Raw genomic sequence first — 22798 nt, 5'->3', positions numbered from 1 at the left:
TTTCCCACAGTCCAAAGATCCCACCCCCATCCCCTCCCCCAGCAAAGAAATAGAGCCTTTGATGTACCCAGTTATGGACCTCTGTTCTTTCCTCCTTGCCAGCTTTGTCTTGGAAACACAAAGACAGTAAACAGGGGGTGGGTGAATGGAGTGCTGAGGTTTTTCTGGGAATGAGAATCAAGATAGGACTCAGGGTCTTTGGCCAGTTCCCAAATGCAATGAGTTTATCACTGCCAGGGACAGCAAGTGTACAAAGCTCTTGGCAGTGACCTCTATTGATTTATGGGGGGTTCTGGTTTGTTTCCCCTGCTCTGCAGACAACCAGTCTTAAGGGAAATGTATATCCAGAATCTGCAAAGAGCAAGAGAGCCACTGGCAAAACCAGCCAGCCCCCTCTGGGAGAATTCCTAAAGGGCTAAAGAAAAAGGTTTGCTCTTCTCTTCTTTGCTTTTTCTTGTCTCATTTTTTTTTTTTCTTGTATGATCTTCTTCCTTCTCTGTTCCTTTTCCTTCCCTCTCCCCCTTCCTTTCCTCATTTTCTCTTTTCCTAAAAAAGAGATGATTTCATTGACTATGAACAAGCAGAACTACCAGGATCCACATCTGCCCCCCTGACACAGGGAGAGGCACCCACTCCAGGGAGGGTGAGTATGGCTCTCCAAGGGTGGAGGAACTGATGCTCTAGTGCTCTAAATCATACTGACCATCTTAGCCACAGTTCTCAGAGGGGAATCTCTTTTCCACCCTCAGTTTTCTTCTTGGGCCTGGCTCCAGAGCAGGAAGCTTTGCTTCCATGGGAGGCTAAGGCGGAAACAAAAACAACTGGCATCGGTAGGGCCCATGACACACGTGGGAGCTGGAGGGAGCGAGCTGCGCAAGGTGTCTCAAAACCACGCCTGCTACAAACCAATGTGTTGCTGGGATAGTCCTCATCGCCTTTATTTTTAGACAAAACACAGTGACCCTCACAAGCTTAGGAAAGGTAATCAGACAAATGTCTGAAGCCTTGGGCCCCAAGGATGCTGGAGCAGCTGAACCACTTAAGACCACCCTTATGTCTCCTCTTTGCTGTGGCTTCCGGAAACAGCTAAGATCTCATTTCCCAGCTTTAGAATGGCCTCAACGAGTGGAAAACCACTCAGCTGGAGCATTGCACAGCTGCCGAGAGCCCTTCTTGTGATTTTCAAGTGTCCTATTTTTCTTTTTGCAGATGTATATGCCTCATCTCTGCCCTCCATACCTGAGCTTCCTGGAATGAATCCAGACTTTGGGAACTATGGGGTACCTCGTAGTTCCTTGGTGGAAGATGAGGCTGTGGGCGGATGTGATGTTGCTGTGTGAGGTGGTGAAAAGGGAACTGGGATGGCCATCCAAGGCTTAGCTTCGGGTCCTGACTCTGTCCTTTTCCAGCCTCGTCTATCACACAATTAAAGGAGGGAATATAAGTGGAAGCACCACGAAAGCTATGCGCATGCAAAATAATAATGATCATTGGCCTTCATGGTGTGACTGTCCTTGCCAGGGATGACATTGGGATGAGACTGAAGACCAGAGGGTTCCTGAGGGAGGAGGAAAGGCGAAGCAGAGTCCAGATGTCTTATTTTAGTTGCAGTTGTTTGCTCTGAATTGGTGCTTCGGTTTAAACAACCCCACTTTACTGATGAGGACACTGAAACTCTAAAAGCTTAAGTGACTTGCTCAGGTACAGAGCTAGAATTTGAACTCAGAACTGTGTGACCCCAAAACTCATACTTTTCCCTTGTAACGTACTGCTTTTCATTGTCCTTGAGTTGGAGTTTTTAGGGGAGTTAGTGCTGCTTGGCTGAGACAAACAAAGTCTTCAACGTGTGGTCAGCAGAAACATTAGGGGCCTCCTCTCAAGTTCTAATCTAAGTCATCCTATGGTATAGATGCAGCAACTAGTTACCACTCCCTTTTGGGAACTACTCGCTACCACTTTTGTCAGTGATGGTAACAGCCAGGTCACCCAGGCTCTGGTTTCTCCCCTCGAAGGCCTTGCACAACTTGACTTTCATAGCAGAAGGAAGGTCTCAACCTGGCAAAGCTCTGAGGGCTGACTGGGGCCCTTGAGAAGTCGTACGTAGCAAGTCTGTATCAAAGAAAGTCATCCAGAAGATCCTTGAGTCAGTCTCACCTTCCGGGAGACTCTTGACTAACTTAAACCAAAAGTCTTCAGACCTTAGGCATGGTTAGCTAAAGTCCAATTTTCAACGTGGGTCTGCAGGAGCACAGGGGGTGGGACTGCACAGTGGTAAAGATTTGCCATGGATCTTAAGTCAGTGGCCTCTTAATAAACACAGAAGAGGCAATAGAAATGACACCATGGCAATATGAACATCCACCTGAGTCAAAGACAGTAGCTTGTTGTCCTTGTGGATGCAGCTTTGGACACCATCCTAGGATCATGTGGATTCTAAACGAGAAGCTCCCGTTTGGATTTTTTGGTCTTTCTAAGCAGGACACAGGTGCCAGTTTCCATGTAATGCAGCATTCTAGTCATGAGAGAGTGTAAGAGTAAATTAGCACTTGCCTCTAACTCCAAAGCATCTGTATAAACATGTTCAATTTAACTGGCCAAAGGGCACAGTATTTTGATGCTGTTCAATCCCTATCTTTAGATAAGAGTAGCTCCGAAGACAGTTTTACATATTGCCTTTTACCTCTCCAAATACCAGGAGTATCAACTTAGGTAATTTCCGTTTCCTTGTAATGCCATGGCGTTTGGTGCAAGAGATCTATGCACTGAAGCCTCAACAAAGATATTTTGGAATTTAATTCTCTGATGCCTTCTCTCCAGGAATTACTAGTCTGTGTGGCAATAAACAGAACCCAATTACAAACAACTGATTTGTTCTTTTCAAAATGCATCCCTCCCTCTGTTGTTCATCTCCCTAAAATAAAACCACCCACAGGATGAAATGAGTAACTCCTGGAGTAAGCAGTGCTGTGGCATTCTTTATTAAAATATGTCTGGCATGAGAAGTCTACCAGGAAATGCCCTCTAATCAAGGATTAATATCAGGAAACTTGGTCCAGTCTTGTGATACGGGCACATAATGCCACCACCTCCAACACTGGGGCAAAGATGAATGGCCTTTGCTAGGCTAGAAGACTTCTACTTCTGAGAAATCAGGGGTGAACATAAACACATGCTCCACTAGGCTCTGATGTTTAAGTAAAACAAAACGTTAGAAGCCTTGCATTTTTTAATCAGGTTGCTTTTAAATATCTAAGTTTTGGTAATAATAAAACTTTAGATCAGAGGCTTCTTGACTGGTCAAGGTGGGTGTAGACTTGAGGGTTTATTTTTCTGCTCTTGCGTCACCCTGACCTCATTTTGGCCTTGAGGTTGCTCTTTGATCATTCCATGCATGGATGATGGCCAAGTAGAGTTTCAGTAACTTAGATTGAGGTCTGCTTGAGGTAAGCGACCCTCCTATGTATTTGTATATTCCCAGAGCTAGAACATCTGGCCTTTATGGTATTCCAAGTTTTGCTGAACTGGCAAAACTTTGCTGAATTTGTAGACATTTAATTTAACCAGGATTTATCGATTACCTACTGTATGTAGGTAATCCCCAAAGGTTGTTTGGCAAGATTTTTCAAAGTGGAAAGCCAAAGGACAAATTGCCCCCTGCCCCGCCCCCTTTTAAATGATAAGTACAGCTGAGAGTGTTATAGTTCTGGACTAAGACATCAAGAAAAGCTTTTTTAAACCTCGACTGTGTGTAGAGCATTACTTTAGTGTTGTAGAGACTTATCAAAGGAAAAGAAGACCAGATGCCTACTCCCATCACAGAGCTTTTATATCCAGAGGTGCTGGAAGGCACAAACACTGCAGGTACAGGGCAGGGTGGGGCATCTCAGCAGCTACTGCAGGTCAGGAAAGCAGTGGGACTTGGACAGCTAGGAAGCCTACATGAGAACCTGCAGGGATCAAAGCCAATGGGCTGGGTTGGTCCATCCGATTCAAGTGTCAGTCCATTTGATGGACATATTTCCAATCCAATCCAATTCAATTTAATCTAATCCAATCTCAACATAGTGTTTTCTTAGGCCTGTTTTGTTTTGTTTATAAAGAATGATGTGCTCTTAGACAAGCTCTGCCTAATAGCAAAAAACCATCAATGCCTCCCAGTTCGTTTGCAATTTCCCTCCGTATAGAACTTCATAGCCCACAGGTTAAGGTCTCCCAGCTTGAATGGGAGAATGGATGTTCATGATATGGATGGTTGGGGAGATAGATGAATTGAATGGACACAGTGACACAGTCCTTGGAACATCCTTGGATACGCTGAGATTTAAAAAATTGAAGCTAGGCAGTCACTGCAGTAGCCAGCTAACTCTTCTCTCCTTCCTGCATCCCGTGGAGGCTCTGGAAAAAGGCAGATGCCCTAAGAGGAAGCCCTAAGTTCTCAATGATTCCTGTCATTTTAGTCTCTCTTCTAAAACCTGCCAGCAAAGCTTTAGACTACATGTCCTGCGATTCAGATCTCGTCTCTAGCTCTGCCTACCATCATCTGATTTCACCCTCTTCTAGATCAAAGCCTTCAATGCTTTCTTACTGTCTTCAGGGTGAAAAAGTTCCAATTCTGTAGGATGACACTCAAGGTCCCCAAACTTGGCCTCCGTATACTTTTTCTACATTTTCCCCCAACAACTCCTCCCAAGAGCAGATATCTTCTCGGGAGAATTCTTTTTTTGATGTAGCTTGGAATTATGAGACATCCAGGAATATTAAAACCATTAAGTTTTGTAAGTATACATGTACAAATATATAGCACTTATTACTTATTCAAAGAATTTTCAGAGCTATTAGCTCATCTGACTTCTCAATAATCCTTAAAGAAGACCTCATCCCCATTTTATAGATGAGGAAACTAAAGCACAAAGATCAAGATCTTTGCCTGAGACCACATAGCAAGTGGGAGACAATGCAGGTCCACTGATATCCCACTGAGAATAGAGATTTCAATCCCTAGCATAAGGAACTGAGTCCTTTAAGAAAAACAGACCTTGGCCCATTTTTCTTTTTTTTCTCTTCTCACAAGCCTAAATCTATAAAATTGGAACAATACAGCAAATGGCTGAGGGCTATGGTCACAGCCCAGAGACCCTTATGGAAGATTTGGTCTTGGCCCAAATTTTTAAAAGAGCCAAATGGATCAGCAAAACACAAATGCAAATGCTGGGCCCATGCTGACAGGGAGTCTTGTGAAATATTTCCACAGGAAGCTAAGGCAGGCAATTAACTTGCTATAACAATGCATGTGTTCAAATAAAAAAAAAAACCCTCAGAGAGAGAGCCTGTACCCCACCTCCCGTCCCTATTTCAAATGAATCCATAAATCTGGCTGAGCCTTCATCTGGCTACTGACCCCTAATAATAGGGCACACACTCACACTTCCACTGGCATTCTGACCACTGTGGGGGGGGGCTTCTGACAATCGTTGGGACATCTGAGAAAGCCACCCAGAGCTCCTGATCCCAGTTGGGGTAGGGGCTTAGGTGTCATCATTCCCACTTTGTAGATAGGCAAACAGAGGAAAGCAGGTGGAAAGGACTTAAATGTATAATCCCAGACAAAGCATGTGGCAGAGACAGGAGCAGAGCCTGCTCCCCAGTTCTGGGCCCTTCTCTAGGCACCAGAGTTTCTCCAGCTGTCGGCATGCCAATCAAGCCCTCGGCACTAACCATCCACGGGCAGAGTGATCTGAGCAGCAGAGTCTTGGCCAGCAAGTCAGGAGATCTGAGTGCAAGTCCTGGCTGGTCGGGTCTGCTAAAGACTTTAACCTCCTTTCCTTACCTGAAAGCTTCTGAATCACACCTAAGTGGCTGGTGCAGGCAGCAGTGCCGGCCCTGAAGGGCAAGGCAGTGTGGGTATAATGGTGCAGCTGACTGCTACTCGGTCAGCTCTCTAACACTCAAACGCAGTGCAGAAACCTTTGCAGATTGGTGCGTTGCTGTTACCACACCAAGAAGTCTTCTCTAACTTCCCCTCCCACCGAAACTGAAGACTAACCACTCCCAACCTTCTATCTTCTATCCTTCTGGAATTCTTGTAGTGTTTCAATGACTTTCATGCATAGGGGTCTTAAACTATGGCCTGTCGATCAAATCCAGCCCACCAGCAATTTCTTTGTCTTAGGAGCTAAGAATGGTTTTTACATTTTTAAATGGCTGAAAAAAAAAAATCAAGGAAGAATACTATTTCACAAAAAAGTAGATGAAACTGAACTTTTCGTGTCCATAAATAAAGTTTTTTAGAACATAGCCACACCCACTCATTTATGTTGTTTACGTTATTACGTTGTTACAGTGTAGCTATTTTTGTATGGCAGAACTGAACAGTGACATAGACTGTATGACCCACAAAGCCTAAAATTTATGGCACTTTATAGAAAAAATTTAGTTTTTTTTTTTTTTGAAACCAACCCCTGGTTTACTATAAAAAGCAGGCTACAGAATCACCCTACTTGCATAATCACTCTGTATACTTAAATTAAGGAAGAAAATACACTAAAATAGGTTTTGGTTTTTTTTCCTGGGTGCTAGGGTTACATGCAATTATCTGAAATTTTTCACCGAACATGTGAAACATTAAAGTATAAAAAATAATGTTAACAAAATTAGGAATATAAAATAGTAAATATTTGTCCTATCTTACTGTGGGCCAGACACTTTTGGTTGCTGACATGCTTCATTTCACCTAGTCTCCTTTCTACCCTATGCATAGGTATCTCTGCTCCACAGATGAGAAAGGAAGGCTCAGGCAGTTTAATAACTTGTCTTAGGTCATTCTACTAGTTAGAAGCATTTTGTTTATTTATGGTAGAAACACACTGAGGGAGGAAAAGGGAACAGGTTAAAAACAGAAACTGGTTTAGGAAGAATGTTTTGTTTGACTTCATAGGAGACCAATCCTAATAGATAATGAGAAACTTAGAGATGCTTAGCGGGGTCCTCATATCTGGTCTACCTCAAGGATGAGATATAATGTATTTAGAAGTACCTGAAAAATGGCAGAGCGCTGTACTAGTGAAGGCTGTATATTCAGAAATTTGTCAAGGCACGACCTGCTGATTTCCAAAGATTTCCCATCGAATTTTTCTTGAATTAGAAATAGCATAAATGTCAAGAAGAGAGGATTTGGTTGACTAAACTATGGGGTTTCCACACAATGGAATACTCTGCAGGAATTAAGGAACCAGGCGATAATCATATTGTTGCTTCTAGTGTTGGCATTGTCATTTGGAGACTGCTCTTTGGTAAAGCAGGATAAAGCTAAAGAGCAATTATGTCAAGTACTGACGCTATCGTCCATGGCGTCCTTAAGAAGCAGGACTCTTGGCATAGGGAAAGGAGGCACAAGTATAAGAAAGAAAAGATTAAATAAAATCCCTTGCAGTTTTCAATTTGAATAGAAAGTATCAGTATGAACTCATGATGGATTTTTATCACAAACAACAACCACCTATTTCCTAGCTCTGGCCACTGAGAAGGCCTAGAACTGATGACCAGCCCAGAAATAATGAGCATCCCTGAGCGCACAGAAAATGGTCTCTAAAAATCATTTTCTCTAAGAAAAACCAGGAATTCTTGGAAAAATGGCTGATTCTAGGTCTGGAGCAGGACCTGGAACATCTTTGCTGGACAAAGGGATGATTCACGTCCTGAATGAGACAGAGCAGGAAGGCTTGCGACTTCATCATGCTACTCAGAACAGAGCACAACTGAAAACTTATGTTTTATTTCTGGGATTTCCCATTTGATATTTTGGTCCATGGTTGACCGTGAGTAACTGAAACCATGGAAAGTGAAACCACAGATAAAGCGGGGGACAGCTGTACACAGTTACTATTTGGGGAGCACCTCTATATTCCAGGCCCTGTGCTATGTGATAAAATACTATAAAGAATGACGAAGGCCCCTACTCTCAAAAAGATTGCAGGCTAGTGGGGGAGAATGACAAGGAAACAGGCAATTTCACCAATGGACGAAGTGCCTCAAAGAAGCGAGCTCTAGGGATTAAGGAAGCGCGCGGAAGGGACGCCTAACCCTGTACGACACGGTTAGGGCACAGATGCTGGTGAGGCTGGTGAAAGAAACAGAGGCCACTAAGCCGCGTAAACTGCAAACTTTATCTTGAGAGATAAGAGGTGCCATTTCTAAAGATAAGCATCAAGTCAATGTCTTACTTCCTGTTCCCTAACTTCTTTTTCCTCCCACCATACTACACTTGGTGACAGGACTTACGGTTTTGCTCGGTTCTCTTCATTTCTCTCCCCTGTGGGGTCCTATAAAGAAATTGAATAGTTTGCCCTCCTACAGACACTATAGCAGTCCCCCCTTACCTGAGGTTTCATTTTCTGCAGTTTTGGTTACCCTTGGTCAACCATAGTCCAAAATATTAAATGGGAAATTCCAGAAATAAACAATTCATGGGTGTTTAATTATGCACAGTTCTGAGCAGTGTGATGAAATCTTGCTCCATCTCACTCCAAACCATGCGGGACGTGAATTATCCCTTTGTCCAGCGTATCTCGCTATATATACTCCCTGCCCATTATTCACTTAGTTGGCATCTCAGTTATCACTTTGATTGTCGTGGTATCGCAGCGCTTGTGTTCAAGTGACCCATATGCTACTTAATAATGGCTCCGAAGTGCAAGAGTAGTGATGCTGGCAATTTGTTTATGCCAAAGAGGAGCCAGAAAGTGCTTTCTTTAAGGGAAAAAGTGAAAGTTCTCAACTTAAAAGGCAAGAAAAAAAGTTGTTATGTTGAGATTGCTAAGAGCTATGGTAAGAATGAATCTTCTATCGTGGAATTGTGAAGAAGGAAGAAGAAATTTGTGCTAGTTTTGCTGTCTCACCTCAAGCTGCAAAAGTTACAGCCACGGTGTGCAATAAGTGCTTAGTTAAGATGGAAAAGACGTTAAATTTGTGGGTGAAAGACATGAAGAGAAAACATGTTCCAACTGATGGCAACGTGTTGAGCCTATAGGAAGACATCAATAAGGGATTCCCTGAAATGAGTGACACCAAGCCATTTATTGTAAGAGATGGTGGAACAGATTCAGGAATAGATTTGACTGAAAATTATAAAAATTACCGGAGAAAGAGAGAGAGCGAGCGAGCATGTGGGCACATATTCACATAACTTTCATTATAGTATATTGCGATAATTGTTCTATTTTATTAATGGTTATTGTTGTTAATCTCTTACTGTGTCCAATTTATAAATTGAACTTCATCGTAGGTATGTATATATAGGAAAAAATACAGCATATATAGAGCTTGTTACTATCTGTGGTTTCAGGCGTCTACAGGGGATATGTTCCAAGATCCCAATGGACTAATGTATTTGGAAATCACTGAGGATGCAGTGCAGGGTGCTGGTTATAAGTGTGGGCTTCACAGTTCAATGTGGGCTTGACCTATGGCCCTATCAGCTCACTAAACCCACTCAGCTGATGTTGTCTTATGGTTTCCAGATTCTACTACTAACTTATTACGGAACTTCAGATGTAGTAAAACATTGAGATTTTCCTGGAGAAGATAAAACATATAACTGTAAATTTCTATTTCTATGTAAAAATGTAACTAGGAAAACAATCCTCCTGGAATTTCATTGCACACCTACTTGGAATGGTTTCCATAGTTGGCCGTATGCATAATAAAACCTGAAATTCTAACTATACACAATACCTTGGACTCGTGTTGTAGGGTGGAGTGGTGGAGTGGACAAGTGAACACCTTTCAACAGAATCATTCGAGTAGTTGAGCAAACCTGGGCATCTTCAAATGTGTATCTCCCTCCATCTTTGACGTTTTGACTGGTTATCTCGTAGCTATGAGAGTCCAAATTGATTGCACTTGGGGCCCCTGGAGCCAGAAACTCTTGCCAGATTTCTTCCACCCGCTTGGCCACATCCTGTAGGGGTTGTTTCTTGAGATCTTGGACAGCCAACCAGAACCTGAAGTGGAAGTAGAAAGAGAGTCAGTTTCACGGGGCTTAGTTAGCATCTGGTCTCTGCTGGATGTGGTCCTAGAACTGACATCCCATGAAACTCATTCTTCTGCATCCCCCAATGTCCCCTGCTGCTACTACCGGGCAACAGAGATCGTGGGGACTGATGAAAACACCATTGTGGAGAACTAAAAAGAAGTGTTCATTCGAAGGTCGTTGTGCTTCTGGTTACCAAGAAGAGCTCTGTCTCTCGCCACATCGAGGTTTCTCAATCACATTTTGGGCTGGATACTTCTTCATTGTGGGCCCTGCCTTGTACATTGCAGGATGTTTAGCAGCAACCGTGGCCTCTACCCACCAGATACCAGTGGCCACCTCTCCCCAAGTCGTGACAACCAAAAATGTCCCCAGACATTACCAAATGTCCCCTGGGAGGGAAAATCACCCTTGGTTGAGAACCACTGTTCTTCATAGATGTCATGACACAGGCCAAGGGGAGTTTCTTTGTCATATCTGATTAGGATCAGTTAGAGGCATCAAAATTGGGATCAGAGGCATCACAGAAGCAGATAGAATCTTGGAATCATAAAGAATATTTGAGCTGGAAGGACCTGGCTATTCATATTACAGATCGGAAAACTGGTTGATTTGCAACATTAGTGCCTAGCATGATGCTAGCACATAGTAGGTGCTCAATAAATGACTGTGAACTGAAACAAAGCTAAAGGGGCATGCATGGGGAATCTCTGCCGTAAGATTCCCCAGGGAGCACTGGAAAGAAAAACCTCCTGCTCACTTCCATGTTTGCCTCTCACGAATCCCTCAGTGTCAGCATGGCAGGGCCATTGGGAAAGCTGGGTGTCAGCACTTTTCTGCTGAGAGCGGCAGCAACCAGAGCCAAAGCTTGGTCAATAGCTCCCTAGGTCCCGAGGATGGTTTCCAAGGCAGCCCTGGGGAGGGCTTTCTGCAAGGCCAGGTATGGGTGGCACACTTTGTGCCCTGTGAACAAGACAGGCCAGTTTCCTCATCCATGAGACAGGACGGCTCCTGGCTAAGTGATTCCCACAGCCAAGGGAACCCCACGTATAGTCGAGTCAACAAAAGGGCAGGAGAAGCTGAAAAAAACAACATGGTGGAAAGTGCATTCAATCTGTCATCGAATTTCACCCAAAGTAAGATGTACTTGTTGTTTTTTAAAAGGTTAAGAATGTTTTTCTGTTGCTGTTCGTAGAAATGCCTTTGGAGCCAAGTGTGTGGCCCAAAGGCACCGCTCAGTGGCGAACTGCGGTAATGCAGCTCCCTTTCCGCAAGGAGAGAAGCCTGGCGTGTGCGTGTGCGTCTGCGCCCGGAACTATTACTTTTCTCCTGATGTGCCATTTGGGATTCTAATAATCGCCTTAAATAAACCATCACGGTTGCCTTGGTGACCCCGAAGAGCACGAGTGAGAGGCAGGGAAGCAGACTGAATGACTTCGCCTAACCGAAAAATCAGGAAGCACAGTTCTGTCCTCCTCCTGGCCGTGCCACCGTCTTGGAATTGTTGTACCTTTTTGGGCGTCTCTTTCCTCATCTGTAAGGTGGGTACGAAGTGAGTGGAGGGATATGTGACACGGATCTAAAGAACTCCCCACCTGGTGTGAGTCTGAAAATGCTTTCAGGTCCTGTGGAGCTGTGGTGCTGTGGAGGGGTCAGCGTGCTGGTCACAAGTTCCATACCCGGACAGTATGAGCCCTTGAAGTTTATCTCTTTCTTCTCGGGTGGCCTGGGCAAAAGCTGCCTGGGGCTCTTGCCACTGTCATCTGTCGTCGTCTGACCTTCTACACCAGCTCTCTTTCTTTCTGTTGCAGGTGTTTGGGGCTCATGTCCTCTGGCTGCCCCAGGAGGGGAAACTGGAATGGCTCTCTAACCAGAGTCCAGAGGGGTGGAGATTGATGGAGCTGTACACCTGCTCAGTTGTGCAGGTGGGCCCTGGAAACACAGCTGGGGAGTGAGTGGGTCTCCTCCGTCCCCCAGGCCTGCGCCCTAGGTTCCTAAGTTCTCCCTGTCCCACCTTCTGGGTCTGCCATGAAATGAAGGAGGTAGCTGAATGTGTAAAGGTGACAGTACAGGCTTTCTTCACCTGGAGGACAGTGTTTGACAGGCAGGTGGAATTTAGGAAACCAGCTCTAAAGAAGAAGCTGGTGTGGGCTTTTCAAAGGACTGGAAGGAGTGAGAATGGGCAACCTACCAGACTAAGCGAGTCTCCTGCAGCCACATGCTGGGAAGAGAATGGCCCTCCCTCGGGAACCGCCTCATTTCTCAGGGCTAGCCTACCAAGCCTACCAGACCCTGCGACCTCTCACACAAATGGATGACACCTGGGCGACTTCCTGTTCCCTCAGTCAGGTTCTCCCTTCTGCTTGCTATCTGTTGTCCCTTGTTCTAGTCTGCTCTGAGGAAGAGCCATTGAGCCTCATTGGGAAGGCCCTGAGGACCAGCAGCTTCTGAGCTGTGCAGGCTCCCCTGGTTCCTGAGGCCCCAGGGTCCCTTTTGTAGAATGATTTAGAGGTCACGTTAATGCAGATCACCCAGCTGGGTATAGAGAAGTTCTGGAGCTAATGTAAATGGAAATTTCAGAATCAAATTTAATAAACTTTTGCATTAAACATTAAAGGATTCCCTTTGTCACATAAAAATAAGAGTTAAAAAAAAAGGTACAGGAAGAGACAATGAGCATACTGGAGGAGGAGGGCCTGGAGGAGGAGAAGGAGAGGAAGGAGGGAGGAAGGATGACATTCCTCTCCCCGCATGCAGGGAGACCCTCTCGGCCTTCTGTCTGCCTTGGAGATGACCTGCCTTATCCCTCTCAGGTGACAGCAAAAATGCTGTCACAACAGCATCCTGACATCCCATCTGTGTTTACCATCCCCAGCTTTGAAGAACCTTTGTGTCAATTTGAAATTCAGAACAGGCTTTGGTTTTGTGTGCCATCTGCAAGCCCACAGGCCTGAGCCGGAGCTCTGAGCCCCGCCACTCAGCCCCGCTCTCCCCGAAAGAGCCATCCTCTCCCCACATTTACTATGGCTGGAAGGCCCAGGCGAGGCTTGTGCAGCTTCTGTCTTTATCAAAAGCTAGCAGGTACACTCCTCCTCGAGGACGCCAGCAGGGAGAAGGATGTCAGCAGCAGGCATCAAATCCACCCATCCTGCACTAAGCTTCTGTGGCTTGCCGCAGAAAGGCTGTCATGACTGGCAGGCTGTGAGGACTCACTGGTATCAGGAAGCCCACCTGTCCTGCTGGCCCGAGTCATCAGAGCGCAAGGAGGCAGCCCGTGTGTCCCATGCGATCTATGTCCACGGCTTAGGAATGCAGGCTGGACATTGGGCTTTACGGGGAGGCAGCCTGGGCTCAGATACCATGAGGCCGGCTGAGCAGCAGCGGATGGAACTGTGGACGGGCTGCGGCTGCTCCAGGTGGCCTCCTGGCTCGCTCAGGACCGGATACTGACAGAAAATGGGCTTTTCCCCTCATGGCTGGCTGGACCAAGAGAAGCCACACAGCAGCAGGTCATTCTCCATTTTGCCAGGAGGTGTGGGCAGCCCCTTCGTTCCTAGTTTACACAGCTTTTGATCAACTAGAATTTTCATGGGTTAGAAAAATCCAGCTTTTAGTCGCTTTGCAGAGAAAAGCAAACTCCACACGGAAGGAAGGGTTTCTGTGCCCTCTGCTGGTCAACAGAGACTCAGGAACACGGACTCCGACTTGACTTAGGCTCTGGTTGGGCTGAAACCCTCTGGCGCCAACATTAGCAACACCGCCAGCACCGCACCACGGAAGCGGAGTCACGTTCACCCAGCAGTGGCTGAAATGCCACGGATTGTCACAACATTGTGTGACTCACTTCTGTCTCGATGAATCATGTGTTTGGTTAGTGGTGAATCCCACCGGGTCTGGTGAACCTTTTGAGGTCTTTCTAGAACTTGGGGCAACCGTCAGAGATGGGGGCTCTGGAGGCAAACCTGGCAACTCCCCTGTGCTCTCTTTAATTGCTTCTCCCCACAGCTGACACTGTGCAGAACCAGGATAATCAATCTGCAGGTTAGAAGAACAACCCCATTCTCTCTGGAGACGGTGCAGCTCATAAAAAATGTACGGGGGACGCTCTTTGCTGCGGGTTTTGATTTTTAACTCATGCCTTGCCATGGGCAGAGGGTGTCAAGCCAGGGAGGACAAAGATTTGTGCAGGGGAGATTGAGAGGGGGTAAAGGTGGCAAAGGGCTCCTGTCATCATCTTAGGACACAGTCAGATAACTCACTGGAAGTCCCTGCTTCAGAACTGGGAGGCCCCCACCTTGTGGAGGACAAGCCACATATATTCTAAAGGCCCCAAGCACACAGCTATCTCTAGGGGCCCAGCTCAGAGTGCTGCAGAGAGTGTGCTGTCACATGCTGTGGCTGTCTGCAGCAAAATGCCCTGGCCCTGCCACCTCCAGGCCCTGGAGATGATGCCCCTTCCTCATCTCACAGGCTTATCCCACCAAAAACAAAAGATCAAAGGAGACTGCGAGTTGTATTGTATTATCATAGACATCTTGGGTCCGGGGTGACTCTTTGCTGTGACAGCAACAATACCTATGTCTCTTTTGAGCTCATCTGTTCTGCATTCTGAAGCCTTGGTATAAATTCAACCACTTGGCTACTTAACTGGCGCTCCAATTACTGTGCAAACATGTTATGATCTTAGTACCCCTTACACTGGGGAGAAGCCAGGGAGCACAGGAAGACACGTGCAGAGGCCCAGCTGAGTTCTGGTCAGTCTCCTGCTCTTCCTCCTAGGCTCCAATGCCAGTCGCCTAGGCCATTGAGTTATCCTGGGAAGAAGGGCCAACCCCAGCGCGGCCAACACGACAGATGGGCGGGCCCCTCGAGCTGTGCCACGTTGCCCAGCCCCAGGACCACAGTGGAATTGCACCTGCTGGGCTGTGCCTAGACATGGGGTAAAATGTTTTCCACTCTGAGTTCAGGGTCATGCTAGGTGCTAAGCCAATATCTGTGGCCGAAGGAATGAATACAAAGGAAAAGGGGAGAAAATACCTGGTTACGAGTGACCGAAGAGTCCTGAAGTTGTGTGATTTAAAACTGAGCTTCGCCCCCAAATATGCAATTACACTGAATATCATAAATGTGGAATTTGGAGATCCGGAGAGGATTTTAGAAGCTCCTGGGCGATACTTTTTATCTCCGTCTGTTCTATTTTCCTTTTCCTCTCTCCCGTCACGGATCAGAGGGGACCCTCTTTAAGTCTGCATTTATGCATTCATGTGTAGATTAGTCACCAGCACACGCACACATGCTCACACACACTCTTTCACCCAAGACTGAATGCAGCCCTCCTGGCACAGGAGGAAGTTGCTGGCAGAGGCACAAGAGGTAATGGCAGGATGAGGCGCTGAACACCTGCCAGGGACACTCCTCCACACGCTCCAGGCCTGAAATGTAACGCATATTTTATGAAACTAGTCTGAACCGTTACGTGACTGTGGCTACACTCAAGCTGGGCAGAGCAGTGCTAAGCCAGCAGATGTTTTTTCCTCATAATGACCAGGACCCTGTGACCATTCTTCAAAGTTTCTGTAACAGTGCAGGTAACAAAGGGCCATAAGGGCCCTCATGTACTGAGAACTAGTTAGGTGAAGGTGGCCTCTTGACCACTCCATCATGGTGACCCATGGGGGACAGGGATGAGATGGAGAAATGAGAAGGACTCCCAGGGGTTGCTCATGGGGACCAAGCTGGAGGTGGGATCTAGGGAATGAACTAGCCACACAGAGATGCCTCATGGTGGCTGCTGAGAGTATGGCTTTCAAAGCAGGACCCACATCCAGGCACGGCCTGCGAGACTGGTCTAAATACTGCCCTAATGAAGAGCTTGAAAATCAAGGCTTATGGTACAAATACCCCATTAGGAATTAACATGAAGCTCTGAGAAGCATTTAGCATAACGCCTCAGCATAAGGAAAGAACTCGTGTGCTATAACCTGAAATCAGAGTCAACCTTATCTGGTTCGCATAGGCATATGGCTGCCTGGAAAGGCATCGATACATACAGTTCATTGGCATTTACTCATCTTCCTGGGGCTTCACAATGTGGGAGAGCCCCACTGCCATGCCTTTGCAAACAGAGTCTTCCAGCTCAAAATACTTTCTTTTCCTCTTATTCGTCTATCAGTATTCTGCGTATTCTTCAAAGTCCAGCTTTTGATTCGTCTACTCTGGCTTACATTCATTCCCACCCCACATCCCCTTAAAACACTTCCAAAATGGTTCTTAGAGTTTATACTCGTTTCTATTAATGATTTAATAGTTTCTTGTGTTTTTTTCCTCAAGGACCTACAAGGTTGTTGCAGGCGACGGTCGTGCGTCTTGACTTTCTGTCATCCCTCAGCAGACTCTCGTGGGGCTTGATATGGCAGAGATGTGTAATAAATAACACTTGACAGATGGATGGGACTGATGAGGTCTCTAACTCCAAATAAGTAACATAGACTTCTCACATTAGCACCAGAGTGGGAAGTTCTTTGTCCACAGAATATACTCTTGTTAAACTTAAAATTTTTTAAAAAAAATTAATAAAGCCACTCTGAAAAAAAAAAAATGCCATTGGATGATGGGAACTTACCTGCATGTAAAAGAAAACCTGCCAAGAAAACACTGAGATTTCCACCTTACCTGCTGAGAAGTCACCAGTTGGCTAAGATCACTAAACGGTCTTAGAAAAGTTATATTTTCTATAGAAATATAGAATAAAATAGAACCTGCTTCTACATCTAATACAATAAAACCCTAAATAAACTACAATTTTATTCCTTTTTTTAAATGGCCATGGGCCCTTTCCCTTTTCCTGAACTCATTTCCCTTCCTCTCTCAATGAACTTCACATCCTGAAAGGTTTTTTTTCCTTCTCCTGAACAGTGACTATTAACGAGTACATTTTCCCTCATCTTGATCAGTCACAGACCAATAGAAACAATCAGATGTTGTACTGGCATCAGGTGACCAGAGTAATCACCTCTAGAAGTTACAGAATGCCCCCAAAGACAAAAGCATTTTTTAATTAGCTTTTATAGTTATGTCTGCAGTTATTGGATGATATTTACTCTTGCTTTTTTGAAAATTTGAAATGAAGCCACGAACCTCCTTTCTTCTGATTGGCCTGTCAAGTATTTAGGAACCAGATTTGGGAAGTTCTGAAGGAGAGGGTCTCTGAGCTGTCTCTCACTGAAGCTCCATGGCTTTATGGTTTTAGTTAGTGGATGGTGTTAGCAAAGCTGCACATAAAGTTTGTTCTTCTTCGTTTCAACCTTTGCCATATTAGGTGGAATTTGAATTTAAACCATAATATTTTACCAAAAAAGGGAGGTAGAAAGAGAGACTTATGCAAATTTATGCAAATTTCTTCATACACATTCTGCACACAGCTCAAACATTTGAGAGATTTACCTGAGGTTTTCTGAACTGAATTCAGACTCCAGGAATCGTAGGAACTGGTCCCGCCCCACCTGGTCCTTCAACATCTCGTCAAAAGAGAAGCCCCATCTCTTTACTCGTTGCTGGCTGGGCTCTTTGCTTTGGGGTGACAAAGGTTTAAAAAAATGATCAATACTAGGCAAAAACCTGTGGCAAATTCTTTCCAGCAACTCAAATCTATTTTGCTGCCACACACTAAAGGAAAATGTTGCAAATTTAAATGACAGATTCTATAAAACCTGTATAAACTCTAAATGCACACTTCTGTACGTCGACATTAGCCAACAGTAAAACGTCTCTTTAAGAAAGGCATGTAAGTGAGGGTCGCCAGGATGCGTGCTAAGTGACCCCCTTTCTATAGGAAATACAACAACCCCATAGATTTGGCTTCCCTGGATATTCCTGTCAGTTAAAGGCCTAACTCTTAACCACATCATTTTTCACTTTTATTTTTTCTTTCTTTTTTCATAACTGAGGATGCTTTAATACAACTTTTCAGTAGAGACGTTGTTCCCACCTCCACATCTCCTTCAATCTATGAGGGAGAAACAGAGTCCTATTTAGATCCAAGTGACTTACAACTGGAAAGAAATGAATCGGCTCTTCCAGGATAAAACGTATTTGGTTGTTTAGAAGCAGAATGTTGCATTCATTTGTTGATTTAACAACCACTTGCACAGTGTTTATGATGTTCTAGGCATTGTTCCAGGCGTTTTATGTTTGTTAACTCACTGAGTCCTCACAACTACTCTGTAAAACATGTACTAGCATTATCCCCATTTGGCAGATAGGGAAATTGAGGCTGGGTGATAATTTGCCCAAGAACACACTAGGAAGTGAGAGAGTCAGAACTCAAGTCCTGACAGCGTGGCTCCAGAGTGCAGCTCTTAACTCTGCTGTGCTGTGTCACATCCATGTGGCCCTTCTCGGACCAAAGCCAGTGGGGTGGGGATGGGGGTGGGTGGGTTGGTCTTACTCTTTCGGTGTTGGAGGATGCAACTATCTCCTTCAGCTTCTGTCTTTCCATTTACAGTTCACTTGCTGTATTTATTCCCCTGACCCTTCAAGCAGCAGTAGAGTCCTACTTCACAAGTCACATGCTGTAATCTCCTGCTCAAGGAGTGGTCTGTGGGCCTGCAGGAGAATATCAGGGCCCACCTCAGACATGTGGAATCAGAATCCACAGTTTAATAAGCTCTCTGGGTGATTTAAGTGCACATTAAACTCTGAGAAGCACTGGTCTGATAATACTTATTTCTCTTTTTAAAAATAGACACATACTTTTTATTATCTCTAACAAATATTAAGTAAATAAAATCATGTTTCCTTGTGTTGACAGATGGAGTTGACATATTCTCAATATTTATCTCAGAAAATTACACTTAGTAAAAAGGGAAAGAAAGCATGTGTGTTGAAAGGTTTGGAAAAACAGATAGCTCTAGATCAGTGCTGGTCAATAGAACTTTCTGTGATGACAGAAATATTCTAAGTCTGTGTTCACATGTGGCTTCTGAGAACTTGATATGTGGATAGTGGGACCAAGAAACTGAATTTTAAATTTTATTTAATTTTTAATAGTTAAAGTTTAATTTAAGTGGCTAGTGGCTGCTCTCGTGGAAAGCATGGCTCTGGACTTAAGCGATTCGAACCCGACCCTTCTAGTTCTGCACCGCTAGACGTAACCACCACCAGCAGCAGGATCTTCTAATTCCAAGAGTATGTGATTGGGCTTGGGAGGCTCCTGTGCACACTCTGCATCTCTAGGCTTAGTCCAGTGGAGTCATAGTAGAAAACTAAGTCCACTGGGTGAAACAGGGGGAATCCCTGAAAGATGTCTTCCAAAGCGCCAGGCTGAGCCTCTTCCAACAAGCCAAAAAGACAGATCCCGGATTCTCTCAACCTCAAGCCACAGAACCAATCAACCTCAATAGATTTCCTGGAGACAAAAAATGCTGTTTATAAAGAAATCCCCCTTGGGTTGAGGCTAGCAGCAAATATGAGTCCCAGAGAGCTGCAGGATATCGTCTCTTTCTGCCAAGGTCATGCTCGGACCTGGGATGGGCTCAACTATCTGCTCTTTGCCAGCCAAGTTTGCAGAGTTCTGCAGGGATGGCGCTGGTGGAAGCTGCACCCTGGTCACAGGCTGTGCCCAGAGAGCCAGGTGTAGAAAGTCTCTCAGGCTTTGTAGTGATTGCCTCATGCATGCACTCCCACTACCAACGCCCTCACTTTCTGGTGCTCAAGCTGAGAGTCCACAGTCACTCCCCCAGGTTCATTGGTGGTGGCAGCGCTGGGAGAAAGGTCATTCCTGGGGTGGACCAGAAAGCTTGGGGTGCCATATTAGGTACAGAATCAGAGGCCTAGGGCAGAGGACAGAATATTCAGAAAGCTGCAAGCTCAGCCTTCAGCAGAAACAAGGTAGTCTAGAGAAAAAGGGTCTTTTGATTTGGGAGTTTCCTAGGGTGGCCATCACCAAGCATCAACACACCGGGCGGCTTAAAATAGTAAAAATGTATGATCTCAGAGTTCTGGAGGATAAGAGTCTGAAATCAAAGTTTTGGCAGGTCCATGCTCTCTCTGCAGACTCTAGGGGGAGAATCAGTTCCTCGTCTCTCTCTTAGCTTCCGGTGTTCCCAGCAATACCTGGCATTCCTTGGCTTGCACACGTGTCTCTCCAGTCTCTGCCTCCATCATCACATGGCCTTCTCCCTGAGTGCCCGAGTGTCTGTTTTCTCTTATAAAGACACCAGTCAAATCAGATCAGAGCCCACTCTCCTCCGGTATGACCTCATCTTGACTGATTGCATCTACCACAGACCTCAGTCATTACTTGACATTGGTGTCCCTTCTTCAGAAAGGACTCTGGCTGCTCACTCTACAGTGACCACTCTATTTCCAAGTAAAGTCTCATTCTGAGATTCTGGGAAGGACATGAGTTTTTGGGTGACACTATTCAACCTAGAACATCTGGGGTCCTTTGAATATCCATTATTCATAATCAATCCTATTTCTATACTTGGATGCTCCACCTCTGCTCCTTTTTTTCTGGTACTTTTGCCCATTGGGATCTGTTCTATTAACAGCTTTTCAGAAAAAACTTCCCTATACATGCATTCCCTGTATTACCTGGGTATTTCCAAATATCACCCCCTTTAAGGTTCAAGATCAGATTAAAACATGTTGCTACCACTAAATGGTCTCTGTGGTTATAAAATCATTCTGAAAATTAAAATATCTCTGAACATTCATTCCAGGTGACTGGAATAATAACTCTTCCTTGGCCCAACTCAAACGAATAATTCACAGAACTCACAGACTCTTTCATTTCCATCCACTGTGCAGAAACGCTTCCCTATGACATGTTTTTCTATTATAGCTCTGTATCATTGTCTCTCCAGCTAGCACGTGAGTTCTCTGAGAGCGGAGACCATGTCTCATATACCTTTGTATTCGCCACAGTGCTTTTCACACAGCAAGTTCAACACTAAGAGGAAATCAATAAGAAAGTGTGTACAGTGATGTGGGTGGTGTGTTCTTATCCCGACAGCATTTTCTAATTGCCAGATGGATGTCTTTTTCTGACTCTTGTTTGTCTTCCGTGCCTGAGCTCACCGAATTCCTGACTCTCACTGGGCAGCCCAATCCAACACATAGCAAAGACAAGTGACCCTCCAAATGAGTCAACTTTTCATTTCAGCTGATCTCCCAACTCAGAAGACAGCACATAGTAGGTTCTTCATACATAGTTATTGAATTTAACTGAAACTTAGAAAAAACGACTTATTTTGCAGGTCATCTTCAGTCTTTGTTCCATGGACAGGAACCACCTCTAGGCTGAAGTGGGATGTTGGCATTGATCCCAGACTCTGTGCTTCTCCAAAAACAGGTTCCTAACCACTGCCAGCATCTGAGTGGGTGAGAATGTCCAGCTGAGAGAAGAAACAGGCTCCCACAGCTTCTCTTCATTTTCACTTGTATCTAAACGACTTGGTTCTGCTTCAAGGTGGACAGAACGCCACAGGCGTTAGGTTAGGCATTATGATTAGAGTAGAAGTCCAAACAATATGAGCAGAACCAGAGCCCTAGTTGTAGGGGTCGGTAGCACCCCACTGGGGTTAAAGTGTTGATAGGCTTGGATAAACCAAGAGGTCAGGTGACTACCATTTTCCCAAACTACCACATGCCTTTTTGTCAACTTTCAAGAAAAAAGAAGGAAATCCCAGTGTTATGTGGTGAATTAAATTCATGTACTTACCTCTCCTCTTTTCCCAAATACCAATAAAATGATTAAAGAAATAGTCGTTTCTCCATCTATCCTCCACCTAACCCACACTTTTTGAATGCCTACTCTGTACCAGACATGGGTCTAGGTACTAAAATAATTCGAAGACCTATTTAGAAATTCAACTGGGTGCGGGTGGGGGAGGATGTGATATTGAATGACTGGAAGGTGAGGTGGCCACGCTAGATGGAGTGGTCACAGAAGACCTTTCTGAGGAAGGGACTCCAATGCTGAGTGATACTTGAATGAGAAGAGAAGCCAGCCATGTGAGGATCTGGGGAAGTGATCCAGGAATAGCAGACAGGCAAGCGTCTGGAGTTCAGTGAAATAATAATTTAAAAAACACCAAACCAAACCAAACCAAACCAAACCAAACCAAACCAAACCAAACCAAACCAAACACAACATTGTATGTAGAGGAAAAGAAATTTCCTATTAGCAGATGCCAGACTTTGAGGAATTTTGGGAAGGTATGAAGCAGATGAACAGAACTGGTGACAACTGATTGAGAGCTGCGTATGATTTCAGTGGGTCCATCTGAGATGGAAGTAGCTGGATGTCCCTAACAGAGGCCTGGGAGATCCCCATGCTCCTAGCAGCAGGACTGGAAGGCGAGGCTATTGGTGGGCATTGGACAGGGGGCATATGGAAGAAACTCGGAAATGAGGAACACAGTGTCTGCGTGGCAGGGAGGGTCTCCTAAGTAAAGGGGTAGTGTTTTCTGGCCAGCTTCTAATATAGGCAATAAGACCAGAGGGCAGTGCCTCAGTAACCTAGGGGAGGAACAGCAAATATAGAAGGGAAAAACATCTTGGCAAAGCAGGAAGACCTCAAAATACATTCTGGCTTTTTCCTGCTCGTTGGTTTCTGCAGATCTAACCAGGTTCCCCTAAGATCTTTCGGCAGAAGAAAGAAGAGTGGACTTATTGGGGAGTACCATGGAGAGGAAACTGAGGAACTTCAGAAACCCCATCAGGGCCTGAAAGCACAGCACCTGGCCGCAGAAAGGTCATTAAGGG

General features: G+C 45.1%; 1 protein-coding gene across 3 annotated transcripts in view; it reads right to left on the bottom strand.

Moving 5' to 3' along the window:
* Positions 1-22798, bottom strand: part of RGS6 (regulator of G protein signaling 6) — a 442000-nt gene that overhangs the window by 28091 nt on the left and 391111 nt on the right. For all 3 annotated transcript variants that reach the window (XM_039883699.1, XM_039883696.1, XM_039883698.1), the window contains exons 14-15: positions 17471-17596; positions 9812-9998 (exon numbers count right to left, since the gene is read on the bottom strand). In XM_039883699.1, the coding sequence (XP_039739633.1) occupies positions 9812-9998; positions 17471-17596 (313 nt within the window). The remainder of the gene's footprint in view (positions 1-9811; positions 9999-17470; positions 17597-22798) is intronic.

The sequence above is a fragment of the Pteropus medius genome, unplaced genomic scaffold (assembly GCF_902729225.1).
Source record: "Pteropus medius unplaced genomic scaffold, Ma_sr-lr_union100, whole genome shotgun sequence".
Taxonomy (NCBI): Eukaryota; Metazoa; Chordata; class Mammalia; order Chiroptera; family Pteropodidae; genus Pteropus; species Pteropus medius.
This window is presented reverse-complemented; position numbering and strand designations above follow the sequence as displayed.